The following is a 14732-nucleotide window of genomic DNA, read 5'->3' on the forward strand; positions in this document are numbered from 1 at the left end:
TGTTTATGGCAGAGTGGTCTTGCCACCCATCCTTCGTACCAAGGATGAGATTTTTGCTGCTGATGAATATGTTCGTGACTTGGATGTTGCCTTTGGTCAGGTGCGGACAGCCATTGCAAGATCTCAGGATAAGCATAAAATGGCTGCTGACAAGCATAGAAGGGACATGGAAGTCAAAGAAGGTGATTGGGTATTGCTGAAATTTGAGAAGGCTAGGCTTCGAAAGAGGCCAGGACGCGAAGGATCATATCCTAAGCTTTCTCCTCGCTATTATGGACCCTTCAAGGTGATTCACAAGATCAATGAAGTGTCATACAGGCTTGCTTTACCTAGTCACTGGAAGATTCACAATGCTTTTCATGTGAGTCTATTTCGGAAATATGTGGGGCCAGATCCTGATGAGCCTGTCACAGAAGATCCGCCAGAGATTGAAGAGCTTGAGGAGATCCTCCAGCTAGAACAGATTGTTTTTCACAAGGAGAGAAAGCTACCTGCAGGAAAGCTTTCCAGGCGATACCTTGTGAAGTTTAAAAATTATTTGCCTATTGATGCCAAATGGGTAAATGAGGATTATTTTGCAGATTATCCGCAATTGTTGCAGGCATATCTTGAGGCTTTTAAGTTGAGGTCAACTCTTTAGAAGCCCGGGGGGATGTCACCAATTGGCCGACCATTTGGTCCATTCCTAGTTTTTGCGTCTCGTTCACTTGAGGCCAGGCCGGTGTCTCGTGTGAAGAGGCCAGTATTTTGCTGACATGGACGGGAGCCAGACTGGTGCCACCCGTGTGTTAGCAGGATGGTGTCGTATGGACGGGAGCCAGATCAGTGCCACCCGTGTATGACCTGGACTGTGTTCGATCCATGGTCTCGTTCACTTGAGGCCAGGCCGGTGTCTCGTGTGAAGAGGCCAGTATTTTGCTGACATGGACGGGAGCCAGACTGGTGCCACCCGTGTGTTAGCAGGATGGTGTCGTATGGACGGGAGCCAGATCAGTGCCACCCGTGTATGACCTGGACTGTGTTTGATCCATGGGACTGTCACGCCATGGAAGAGCCAGTATTCGTGCCGTGTTTTACCTATGGGACTGTCACACCTAGGGAAACTCGTGCCTGGAACTGTGTCTTACCTATGGGATTGTCACTCCATAGGAAGACCAGGTTTTTATGTTTTATGTCATGCCAGTTTTGTGCCGACAGATATTTTGTACATGTTCCATGAACGGGAGATATGTCCATGTTACTATTTGCACATGCACACATGATTTGCATGCTTGAAACTGTTTTCGCATGACATGTATTTGTGTGTTTGCCTGCTTGACGTGTTACTTACTGAGCGGGGACGCCTGCCAGTGAGTCGTGAAGTCTGCCCTGTATTCTGACAAGTTTCAGTGCATGTGAACAGGTGGTAAGTATGTTACACATGTTGTTTAATGTTATTAAATTCTAACCCTTTGATTTATAAGGATAGGGGTTCACACTTATTTAAAAGTGGGCACCCCCTTTGGGCACCCACTTTGGGGCCAAGGTGGGGAGCCTCACTTTTAAGTGAGTGTGGGGGTGGGCATGGTCACCTACCCCCACTAATCCCCCACATGCAAGCGTGGACAACACTAAGGTTAACTCCACATGAAATTTTATTAAAAGAAATCTCCCCTTCAAGCGTTAATCCCATCGCATCTATCTGGGGGAAAAATTTCATCAACCGGCGCTGGCTGCTCTTTCGGCTGGCAACTAGCTTGCTGCAGGCGGCTCTTATAATCTGCACGAACCTGTCCCCAGGCGGCTGGCTGCGAACTGCACAGCAGGTGGCCACCCATCTCCTTACTGCTGCGCCTGCCCCTCTACAGGCGGCTGAACCCTGCTGCTGGTGGCTGCGTTGAAACCTGCAAGGTACTGCTTATGCTGCTGCTGCCTGCGCCAAACCCTCTACAGGCGGTTGACTGTGTTGCTGGCTGCGCCTACTACCCTGAATCTGCCCCTTCACAAGGTACTGCAGTGACTGCTCTGAGGCGTGTACTCTCTACAGGCGACCTATGCTGCTGGCTGCACCTCAGCATCTCCTGCAGGCGGCTGTCACCTCCACAAGGCCACACAGCTGCAGCTGTTTCCCAGGCGGCTAAATATTATCAGGATACGCTGCCCTTCTTCACTGTTTTCAGACGTGGCCACCTCCACCAGGATTGTTGTGGCTACTCTCATAGGCGGCTGTGGTCTCTCATGGTGGTGCTTGTTCTGATAGTTCTACACGAGACTACTCCTTCTTCAACAAGGGTGGTTTCATCCTCAGCAAACCACAAGTTTTGGTCTTTTATCAACCAATTACAAGTAAGTGATTTTCAGATTTGAGTAAAGCATTTAATGTTTAAATCTGGTAAAAGATTCGTCCCGCTCGGCCTACACCCGTTCGGTGCCGGGTTGTCCAAGCTATATGGGCGAACCTCGGTCCAAAGGTGCTGAGATCGGGAGAGCTAGGCGTTAGTACGAGAGCGCCTGTCTGTGCGTGGTCTCGGAACACCAGTGTGGTGCTCTCCGCGGAGTCCAGTGAAAGCACAGGACCGTAGCGATTGGACCACACTAGTGGTCGATCTGCTTCGAGCTTCTACATCGAAATTCGAGCTATTTGTTTAGTACTGTTTTCATATGTACATGGACATTATCTGGTTCTCAGAACCCATGGAGCATTGTATTCTTTAAATACTCCCAATAAATATATCATATATTGAGGGGGGGGTCGGCCCGTTCCGGCCCCAGTGCTGGTGTCCATCTTTCCATTTCTGTTCATTTAAGTTTCAAGTTGTTTTAAGTTGTCCATTTCATATTTGTGGTTTTAAAGTTGTGCTATTAAACGTGTAGGTGTCCAACTGAGTCTTTCCCACTTGACGGGATCGGTTTCATACATAGCATCACGATAGTATTGAAACCCCTCTTTATCCTCTTGCGTGTCACATATATGGAGGGGTCTACCATAGGAATACTCTATTATCTTTTCCACAAGATGAAGAAAGAGCTTGCAACATGCACAGTCATCTCCAGAGCCAGGTGAATACTAAATATTGAATTGTAAATTGCAATGTCTATTTAATATTTAGTATTTATAAATTACTCTTCGAAGTTCATAGTATGTACTTATGGTTGTTGACATTCACAGGGTGGATGAGATTATGCGCCTGGTAGAGAGAAGATAGGATTGGATGCGTCGTCCAATTCATGGTATGGCAGCACTATTGCATTCTCTCTACAAGAGTGCAGATCTTTTCATGGATACGGCTCTTCTATCCATGAGAGATCAATACATGAGTTATGTACTGACCGATGAGCAGCAGGTACACATTGTTTGAGAGATAATAGGGTACTCCAATAACCTTGGAGAATTCACTAGTCGCAGTGTTTCTATGCTGCCAGAGGTGCGTAGGACGCCTCTTGATTGGTGGGAGACACATGGATACCATCAGCCTCAACTAAAAGCCCTTGCACTTCGGCTATTATCCCAGGTAATAATACAAAATACATATTGATTATTGATAAATTATTCGGCTTTGGAGTCTTTAAGGACCCAGGTTTTAAGATTTGTTATAACACACACGAAGATCTGAAACCGCTTGAGGACAGCACAACTAGAGAGGTTGGTGTTTTGCGGAGCCAACCTTCGACTAATTTAAAATCTTCGAAAGATGGATAGACCAAAACAGGTAAAAACATGTACGACATACTGATGCACTTCAAAGTTCATAGTAAGCTTAAAGTGATTAGTCACTAATAACTAGTGAATACATGCTCCATAGGTTGACGTTGCGGAGTTCGAGCGCCGGAGCCAGCAACATGCCGAGGAGAGCGACATAGTACGTGATGAGTAGGAGGAGATATATAGACAGCTTCACAGAGAGCTCGAGACCATTGATAGATGAGTCACTCGAGCTCGGTCTCAAGCTCTCACTACCAGCTCCCTTACTTCTTCAGCTCAGCAGAGTCGTCCTTCCACCTCTAGAGGCACCAGGGTGTATACTCGTGGTGCACATGTCAGAGGGAGAGCCGCCAGAGCGATCAATAGAGGTGGTCCAGAGCACCAGATGCAGACTCTTTCAGAGGAGATACCTGGGACCTCTACCATTGTTGAGGACATACCAGGTGATGTGGGGGAGCGGGAGCCACTATATGATTCTGATGGAAATCTCCTAGATGGAGACTACTCATTATCCTCATCTTCGAGCTTGGATGATGATGAGTGAGAGCCGGCCATATGGCTATTGGCGTTTGTACTTTGTAGTATGTACTAGGATTTCAGCTTCAACGGGACAATTCTTCATGTTGTATGCAGTGCAGCTCATTTGACAGCTCATTTGACAGCTCATTTGACATTTATATAGCATACATGTTTGCATTTCAATCGTTTTTTGTACATCTTTGTGTACCAGTGTTGCTAAATTATGAATGTTTTGTAATATGTGTTTTTTTATATATACTCATTTTTTAAAAAAGAAAGTGAACGTACTTAAAGTACTCATCCCGATGCGTACTTTACGTACTCGTACACGTACTGTACCATACCTAAAGTCCTCAACCACTATGGGGTTTGTGCTGTCACGATTTTGACTTAATCATTGAAAGGACACCAGTGAAGAGTCACAACCTATCACGTGGGTCATCACCAAAGGACACATCTCTTCAAAGAGACACATCTATTGATCAAAGGACACATCTCTACGTATAAAGGACATAACTATTCATTCAAGAGTCACACCCTTTCATCAAGGATGTGCCTCTTCATTTGTACCTCTTCAGGTCCTATTTAACAAGGCCTTGTGTTTCAATGCAAACAACACAGCTTTTTGCTCTTTGCCTCATGTGTAGTATTAAGATATTTTAATCCTGTTTAATTAAGCTAAAAGCTTAACAATGGTATCAGAGCAAACAAACTCCAACCTGTAGGATGTCCATAGCCAAACCCTAACCCTAAAAATAAAAAAACCCTAACCCTAAAAATCAGCCAGCCCTAACCCTAATAATTAGCCTTAGCAAGTGTTGTATGGAAGAACTAGAGAGAATGCCCCTTTCAATTTTGCCCAATTTTACCTGATTTTTCCATTTCCCCAATTATGCAGTAAGCATCTTCTAAAAGAAAAAAAACAATGGGCAGCTTTGGGTTTATGGGGCAACATGGGTTTCTTCCACGGTACTGATTGGCTTCCTCTCCACCTGTATGAGGCATCGTTTGGTGCATTTACTCTCTCCCAAGCTAAATCGTCATGTGTGAGGCGCCGCCACCCTTCACTTTGAAAAGCCACGACTTTTCACTTTTTTTTATTAAAAAAAACGTGATGTGTAAAAAACATAAGGCTATTGGCCTTAGCCTTATAAACTAATGCTTCTTCCCACGACTATGAAAGCAGCCCGCCATCCGCCCACGCACCTTGTACTTTGTACTTTGTAGTATGTACTAGGATTTCAGCTTCAGCAGGCTAGTCCTTTATGTTGTATGTGGTGCAGCTCATTTGACAGCTCACTTGACATTTATAGAGCATACATGTTTGCATTTCAATCGTTTTTTGTGCACCTTTGTGTACCAGTGTTGCTAAATTATGAATGATTTATAATGTGTTTTTTTTATATACAAAAAAAAGAAGTAAACGTACTTAAAGTACTCATCTCGATGCGTACTTTGCGTACTCGTACACATACCGTACCGTACCTAAAGTACTCAACCACTATGGTCACTTGTTACAAGACTTTGAAAGCCACTTTTTGCACGTGAGCCATTTGATAAGCAAATGACTCCCACCAAAAAAGTGGCCAGACCATTGACTCCCTACTCGAGCAAAGTGGGTTCGTGAAAGCGGCTCCCCTCTGATCATTATACTGAATGAGCTCTTGGAGGAAGTCTCTTTGCTCGTGGACGGGAAGCATCCTTGGCAAGTAGGCATCTCGATCGGAAAGTAGCTCCTCATCGGCGAAGAGCCTTGGTACTTTGTAGGCGGGATGCAACAAGGCCGCAAGACCATGGATAGGTCTATGCATCTACCGCCACCTTCTCTCCACAAGCGCCACAATTGAATCGCGTCGTGGGTGGAGGATCGGTGGGATCTCTAGAATGCAAAAAGATCACTTTAAGGTTAAGGAACGAGAAAGAGATGTGAAACGGTACCTTCTTCCCTCCTTCCACAATCTCAAAAGGTGCCTTGCCCGTCGAGGTATGGACGGTGTTGTTATAAGCAAACTCCATCAAAGGAAGATACTTTTCCCATTGTTACTTGTGCTCTGACACATAACACTTAAGAAGATCTAACACTGTAGAATTAGCCTCTTCCGATTGACCATCTGTTTGTGGATGTAACGAAGATGAAAACTTGAGAGTTGTACCCATGTTGTCAAACAACCCTCTCCATTATAAACTCTCATCCGTGGATCACGGTCACTGATGATAGATGAAGGCAAGCCATGATACTTGAAGATGTTTGCCATGAACAACTTCACCATATGATCAACTTTGATCGCCTTACGCACGGGAATGAAATGAGCCTGCTTACTGAACCTACATATGATAGTCCAAATGCCATCATTCCCCGTTTGTGTCCGTGGAAGATCAAATATAAAATCCATGGCAATGCCCTTCTATGGTCTATCTGAAATAGGTAAAGGCTGAAGTAACCCTGGTGTCTTTTGACGGTCAAACTTCACCTTCTGACATACGATGCATTGCCTAACAAAAGCATCAACATCTCTTCTCAAGGTCGACCAATAAATGAAAGTCTCAACTGCTTTTACCGTGGCGTCAATACCTCTATGACCTGCATACAGTGGAGCATGACTTTCAATCATAACCTTGAGTCGTAATTGCTTGGTAACACACAATCTACCATGCAGCAACAAAAAACCATCCCTGAGAGTATAATGATCATGCCGCTGACCCTCAGACATCTGATCATAGAGCCTTCTGAAATCCTCATCATGGGCATACTGCTCTTTCATCTCATCAAGCTCATGATGATAAGCAAGTGAAACTGCTGAGACCTGTGGCTTGCGTGACAAAGCATCTGCCACAACATTCTTTTTGCCTTCCACATGCACAATCTGGAAGTGGAACATAGACAAAAAATTGGTCCATCGCATATGCTTCTCAGAAAGTTTAGTTTACGTGAGGAAATAACGCAAGATGATTAGTCTGCACAGTGAAATCAGTCCCAAGCAAATAGTGTTTTCATGTAGAAAGAGCATGAATTACAGCCAACATCTCTTTCTCATAAACCTGCAAATGCTTCTCGGCATTCTGCAATATACGACTCTCATAGGCTATCACATGTCCTTTCTGCATGAGAACTGCCCCAATGCTGTTTCCACATGCATCACACTGGACAACAAAAGCCTTTCGGAGATCCGGTAATACCAATACGGGATCCGAAGTAAGCTTTTCTTTAAGCTTTTTAAAGGTTGTAATTTCCTGATCAGCCCATCTAAACGGAGTTGCCTTCTTTGTTAAGGCATGAAGGGGCGAAGCAATCTCAGCAAAATACCGTATGTACCGCCTGTAGTAGGAACACAATCCCAAAAAGTTGCGTACATCATGCACGGTCCTCTAATCTGGCCAATTAAGAATTGCTTCCACTTTCGAAGGATCCATACGGACTCCATGCTTAGACACAATATGTCCCAAGCCCTCCTCGGTGTGTGAATGCACAATCATATCATCAAAGAATGTGCCCACAAACGCTCTATGAGGCCGGAAAATCCTGTCCATCATCCTGTTAAATGTGGCAGGCGCATTTGTCAAACCAAAGGGCATAACTAAGAACTCATATAGTCCAAAAGTGGTCCGAAATGCTGTCTTATGCACATCCTCAGGTTTAATGCGTATCTGATGATACCCGCTTTTCAAGTCTATCCGACTAAAGACTGTTGAGCCCTGTAAGCGGTCCAATATGTCATCGATCCTCGGAATAGGGAATTGATTCTTGATGGTATTCTTGTTTAGCGCCCTGTAATCTATACACATGCGCCAAGAACCATCTTTCTTTTGCACTAAGAGTACAGGTGAGCAAAAGGGTGATGAGCAAGGCTGGATCAACCCTTTATTCAACAACTCCTGTACCTGACTCATAATTTCTTCTTGTTGAGCTGCACTAACGCGGTACGGCGGTCTATTTGGTGGAGTACTCCTCGGAATTAGATCAATAGCATGATCTTCTGGCCTTTCCGGAGGAAGTTCTCCTGGCAATGACTCGGAAAAACAATCTTGGAACTCACGCAAGAAATCAGCTTTGTCTTTATCTAACATAGACAAATTAGATTTAGACTCATCATCTTTTGTATCCTTTACAAAAATCAAGTACGCGGAAAGATGCTTTTTCATTACTGATGAAATTGTCGAAGCTGATACAATAGGAACAGATTCCCCTTTAAGCTTTACATCCAAAATATGCTCTTTCCCTCTATGAGTCAAAGTAATCTTGCTGTTGTATGTATCCACCACCGCATGTACTCTATGGCACCATGGCATACCCAACAAAACATCACATCCATCAAGTGGCATGATGAAGAACTCCTCACTGTCCACATAACCCTGCACATGAAGCCTGAGCTTCCCAGTAATAGGAGTAACGGGTTCTGCATACCCAGGACAAGCCATATTAGCCTCATACAAAGGCCCCATCTCCTCTGCACGGATCCCCAATCGGCCAGCCAAATCCGGTGAAATAAAGTTGGCTCTAGCACCTGTGTCAAAGAAAATCAAGGCATTTTGATCTCTCACTTTGCCCCATGCCGTGCACAACTCAGTCTCTTCACCAGCTGGCTGTTCCCCAACAAGATCAGGAACTAACCCTGCAGAAGGTTTTGGTTTCTTAGACTTGGGCTCCCCTTTAGTGTCAGAGTCCTTTTGGGACTTACGCTTGGGACAGTTAAAAGACATATGTCCCTCCTCTGTACAGTAAAAACATTTCCGAGCATCCATCAAAGCCTGTCTCTCCTGAGGAGTTCTCTTGGGCATTGGTAACTTCTTATACCACTTCTCTGTAGACCCTTTTGCATCACGCGAAGCATGCCCTGACTTTTCAGATTTCTTGCTTGAGCTTTTACTTCCTTTAAGTCCAGATGAGACCCCAGTGAGTAACGCATTTGCTGTCATAGCATTCTCTATCATCTGCGACATATTTGTTACTCGAGTCTTTATGCAATAGTCACGCACTTCCTTGGGCAGCCCACAACAATACTTCTCCACTTGCTCAGACAAAGGCACTGCACGATAGGAAGCAACTGGGAGTAAAGCTTCCCAAAACTTCTTATCATAATCCTCAAGATTTTCAAACTTTGATGCATCCAACTTGTGCCATGCTGTCATTACATCCACCTCAAAAGTAGATGTGAGCCATACGGAAGAGAACACTTGCTTAAACTGTATCCAAGTAGATGGTGCTATGCCCTGTAAAAGAAGAGTGGACCACCACTGCAATGCATTGCCCTTGAGAAAAGTCGCAGCTTTTCTCACCTTAGAGGATTCCGTGTAATTTCCACCAGAAAAAGCAGCATCAAACTGCTGTAAAAAGGTAAGTGCCTTTAGCTTATCTTTGGCCCCACTGAACGTGTCAAATTTCACTGCAGCTCCCCCTTCCTTATAGTCCTTCGCCTTACCCATAGGCGTTAGATTATCGTAAGGAAGTGGCTTCACAAGATTGCTACCCCCAGCATTCATGCCCATCATAGGATCAACATTGCCAGTTCCCACACCTGGCATTCCATACATTCCAGCCATGTTTCCAAACATACCACTATGCATACCGGGTTGCATGCCCCCATACATGTTTCCTTGCATTCCGGGCTGCATGCCCCCAAACATGTTTCCTTGCATTCCGGACTGCATACCACCATACATATTCCCTTGCATACCAGGCTGAAAACTAGCTCCAAAATTCCCTGGAATACCCATGCCTCCCTGAGGATAACCCCCAGTCATGGATTGGAACACAGAGCCACCACCAAAATAGCCTGGATGCATAGACTGCTATGGAATAGATGGCTATCCGAAAAAGGAACTCTGTGAGTTGGCACCAAAAGTATGTTGCATGTTCGGAAACTGTCCAAAAGATGGATCTTGCGGAAAGGCACCACTATTGCCCTGAGGTGGGTTCTTAGAACGCACTTTCTTCTTCTTCTTTTCAGGCTCAGAACGGGATCTCATAAATTCAGCAAACTTCTCACTTTGAGTGAGCTGCATAAACACATCCATTACACCTGCCAAAGGATTTTTAAACTGAGCATCATCTTCCTCTTTACTAGGCATGTCTTCTGGCTGTGTTACATCCTCATATTGTGCATCTACTGCAGCATGTTCTCCTGCAAGAATATCCTCAGATTCATTTCTCTCAAGAGAGGCCTCTTGCTCTTCCTCTTCATCATAAAAATATTCATCTTCTGTGTCAGACATGTTGCTGAATTTTTCAGCAATGACTTTCCTCGAGACAACCACGAGCTCACCCCTTTAAGAAAGTTGATGACGGGTCCCGGCAACGAAACCTTGAAACCGGCCTCTGGTAGAAACCAAAGTGCGGTAGACTAGCAGTCACCTTTCCAAATGTAGTCCAGACAAATAACAAATGAACAAGAGCTAGAATGCTCCAAAACAAAAAGGAAAACGACACGTGTTGGCCCCAAAGCTTGGCGCCCCTTTCGGTATTTCTTTATTCAAATTCAATGGAAAGTTTAACTGAGTACAACAAAGCCAGTTAGGGAAAGTAAACCTGCATGTCCAATCTGGCAGCCCTCAAGACCTCTTAGCATAGAGGATTCACATACAGATCTGTGTCCCACAAAAGCAACACACTGTGGTTTCCTCTAATCAACCAAGACAATACAACAGGGCAGCCTTGAGCACGCATCTGGCTGTTCCATGTTCATGGCTTCAAACTCAGTCTAAATACAAATCCACTGTCCAACTCTGTTTCCACCCTTCAAACTGCCATACCCCTCCTCTCACAAAGGGCCAGAAGAAACAACTCTGCAGCAGCAGACATAAGCCAGTGGAAAGAAAGAAAGATATGTTCAGAGTCTACCAACTGTTATGCGCAGTTCTGCACCGGAGGGATTGATCGTACCAGTCTGTACTAGCAGCCGCCTGTATCAGCAACTCTGCAACACACGTGTGCACCTGTCCGTACAAGTTTGTACTTGCAGCACACGTGTGTACCTGTCTGTACTTTTCCCCTTGCAGCCGCCTCAGAACTGTACTTGCAGCTGTCCTTTTGATGCGCCGCCTGTACCCCGGTGATGCGCCGCCTGCAGCTGTCCTTTTGTTGCGCCGCTTGTACCCTTATGAAGCGCCACCACCTGTACCAGCTGTACGGGAGTGAACTGTACCCGTCTGTACTTGCTAGAAAAGGCTGAACTGTACCTGTCTGTACCTGCTGGACAGGGCTGCCATTACCCGCCTGCACCTGTCCGTACAGGTCAACACCTGCAGCCGCCTATTTGATGCGCTGCCTGCACAGCAGTCGCCCTGCAACTGCCTGCAATAGCCTGTACCTGCAGCACCCGAACCTGTCGTATCAGTGTGTACCTGCAGCCTGTACACCAGCCTGTACTAGACGTCTTCCTGCTGCTGTACTATACGGCTTCTCTCTACGCAGCCAACTGACTTGCACCAATCTCTCTCCACGCAGCCAGCCAGCCGATTCCTCCTCTCCAAAAAGCAACTGATGATTTTTGGGACTGACTGTGGCATGCCTTTTTATATGGATCCAAGGGATGGTCGGCTGCCAGAGTATGCTGGTAGCCTGCTGAGAAAGCCCATGACTGGAATAAATAGCATTTAATGCTATGCTTGACTGGTTGGCTGGTCAGGGTGCTGGCAGACTGCTGCCACACCTGGCCGATAGCAGTCTGGCACTGGCCAACTGCTGTCTAGGCCCTCCTTGTCCTGGCTGCCGCCTAGTGCCTAAAGGAAGGCTAGGGGTATTAGCTACCCCTTGCAAGGCTTGCCCCTTCTTTGGGCTGCCTTGGTGCTGGCCTTAGGGCTGGCCCCAACTACATGAATGCAACAACTATTATGCCTATGATGCATACTACTGCCATAGCTGACATTTGCATGCACCTATATGATGAACACATGCTGAATTCACCACAGTGGGTTAAGAGGACCGACTGACACTGACCTCTATGGCTGGGAGACTGACCTACGTAGTTCGTGCCTGACATGTCCTGGACTAGGGCTCACAAAGGGGTCACGGCATACGACAAAATATCCTAAAAGGTACTACTTCTGTACATGATTCTTGCACTGTTGATGAGCCAGTTTGTCACCGTGTACCATAGTGCATGGGTGCATGTGACATTCCCATTCGTATCAAAAGCTATTCTCGAAGCTTGGGTCAAAACGGTAAAATCAAGGGACATTGCTTAAATGCTATTGTAGGTATGTGTGAAGAAATGTTGAAAAGAGCCACCCCCGTCTCCCCCCGGAGGAGAGCATCCTTCCCTGTTTTTCAGTGTTCTTGCTTCTTGCTCCCCTCTATGGAGCTGAGTTTGTACTTCACCATTATGGCTGTTTTGTTTGGTAACGGGGGGGGGGGGGGGGGGGGGGGGGGGGGGGGGGGGGGGGGGGGGGGGGGGTGGGGGGTTGTGTTGGGTTGGGGATCTATGTTTAAGTCTTCTGTTGTCACTATTGTGACATTCAGCTTGTTCATGACAGAGATAAGTAACAAATCTTGAAGAAGCTTCTTCAGCCCATAGTCCCCCCTCCATTTAACTGTAGGGCTTGGTTGATACCTCAGAACCCTTGGTCTAATTCCTAGGCATTCTCTCTTTATAATGGGCCTGAGCCCAAATTCTTGTGCCATCTAGCACCACGGTGTAGCTCTACCTCACCGAGCTGTTCTCAAGGGTAATTTAAATGCAACTCAAATATAATAACTTTTCGCTTTTAAATTAAAAGTAAAACTTGCTATAACTCGACGTTGAAAAGTTGACTAGTGTTTTCCTTGATTGATGCAGCTGGAACTATTTATCATCAGGTTATCACGGCATAGTGGCTTGGCTGGGCTTGCTGGTATGCCATTTGTATCAAACGTGTTCCGATGTATACCTGATTATACTCAAAAGAATGTCATTCATAAAATATTTTTAGTGAGACCGGTGCTGGACTTCAGCAAAATTGATCTTTATAAGGTATGCCAACTGTGTCAAATGTGGTCTGATGTATTTCTAATCACATTGAAAAAATGTGATGGGAAAGTTACTGTTAGTATGATTGCCATACTCAAAAGTATGTCATGAAAGAATGTTGTGATGTATATACTATTTTAAATAGAAGGATTATTTGACCAAAAAAAGAACGTTGCTTGGTTGACCACTGCTAGATTTCAACAATTTAACATGTTTGCCTCTCTAATTTTCTTTTTCCTACAACTAAGCGGTATGAAATGCAAGGGGCAACAGTCTTTTCTAGTTTGATTTTTTGAAGTCCCCTCGCCCAATTGCTGAAGTTTGCTGCAGTAGAAAGCCATGCACTGATGTGTGCAAATTGTTGTGTCATGGCCTGAGTTTCCACTCTTCAAGGGTGGATTGGTCTTCTTTCTCTTGGATGCTCCAAAAGGCATCCTGTGATAGGTCCTCTTGAGCAAACTTGACTGGTGAAAGCTCTCTTAAATGTTGGTGATGGTGTTGCACCATAACTGAAGATACTACACACTCCTGTAGACATGATTGATTGTGCTTAAGCTGTAGTGTGGTAAATTTGGAAAGTTTAAAAAATCTTCACAGCAAGTTATCATGGTGTGAGAAGAGTATTTGTGTAACACACCTTTGGTAAACAAACAAATACACAAATACACAAAGAAGACGTCGGGCCTGAGTAAGTTCCAACAGCCAACAAAGGTGTCACAAGTGTATGATGATGGTGATCACATTGGGGACTGAACAAGCAGCTGATCCTTGAGAGGCTGGCTCACTCAGCTGCCTGAATGCTCATCATGTGTGCAGCTCCTAAAGGAGGAGCATTGACTAACTGGCTTAGAGGCTGCGGTGGCATGTGCGAGGAGCTGAGAAGGGACAACACCAGAGTTGTGTTTGATCAATCTGTTGTGCTTCAATGGCCTTAGGGTTCTTGATCTGCAACAATCTAAAAAGCCACTGTTTGTCAATGAGTGCACAGCCGGTAACTCTTGAAAAGTTCTGTCAATGGTTACCAATTTCTATGGACCGACCATGACCATTATCTAAAGGGAAGCACCCATTTCGAATTTATTATTTTTTGAGAGAAAAAAAAAACCAAGAGAACAAAGTGTTTCAAACGTACAAAATGATGGTTTGAAACTTGTTTAGATGCAGCTATGGTTGTGGGTACCAAATTTCAAGAGGTATCAAATCCTACTTCTTGAAACATGTGCACCGCTTTGTTGGCAGCACATGGCAGCTTGCACGTTGCCTAAACTGTTGTGCGCTGCGCTTGCTTGCTTCCCATCGCCAAACTGTGACCCAATGTGCTTATAAAGGTGGGAATTGCTAAATTTGTGCTGATTTTCTTCTGTAATATGTAATTCCAAGCCTAATAAGGTTTGAACCCCAATCAAGACAATATATACCCCCCTCCCCCCCCTTCCCCCTTCCCTTCTACGAACTTTTAAGGAACACTCCGTATCTTTATGAAACATATAAAACACTTACATTTCTGAAACTTTTGTCAACTATGCTCTCCATCATACTTGTGGCTTTTCTTTTTTCCAACAAGTTTCTTGACTGTAACATGCAATTTG

The 14732-nt window shown here is 45.0% G+C and overlaps 1 protein-coding gene across 8 annotated transcripts in view; it reads left to right on the forward strand.

Moving 5' to 3' along the window:
* Window positions 1-14732, forward strand: part of LOC147615100 (uncharacterized) — a 121149-nt gene that overhangs the window by 24248 nt on the left and 82169 nt on the right. For 5 of the 8 annotated variants that reach the window (XR_015262746.1, XM_086779070.1, XM_086779067.1 and 2 more), the window contains one exon: window positions 12973-13146. The exons of 1 other annotated variant lie outside the window; for it this stretch is intronic. Coding sequence is in view for 6 of the 7 variants with exons in the window: in XM_086779070.1 (XP_086635196.1) it covers window positions 12973-13146 (174 nt within the window). In the remaining variant the exon portion in view is untranslated. The remainder of the gene's footprint in view (window positions 1-12972; window positions 13147-14732) is intronic. 2 more of the 8 variants (XM_086779072.1, XM_086779073.1) reach the window with 1 other exon arrangement.

Source organism: Cibotium barometz, chromosome 40, assembly GCF_041138505.1.
Source record: "Cibotium barometz isolate CiBa-2024 chromosome 40, ASM4113850v1, whole genome shotgun sequence".
In the NCBI taxonomy this organism is placed as follows: domain Eukaryota; kingdom Viridiplantae; phylum Streptophyta; class Polypodiopsida; order Cyatheales; family Cibotiaceae; genus Cibotium; species Cibotium barometz.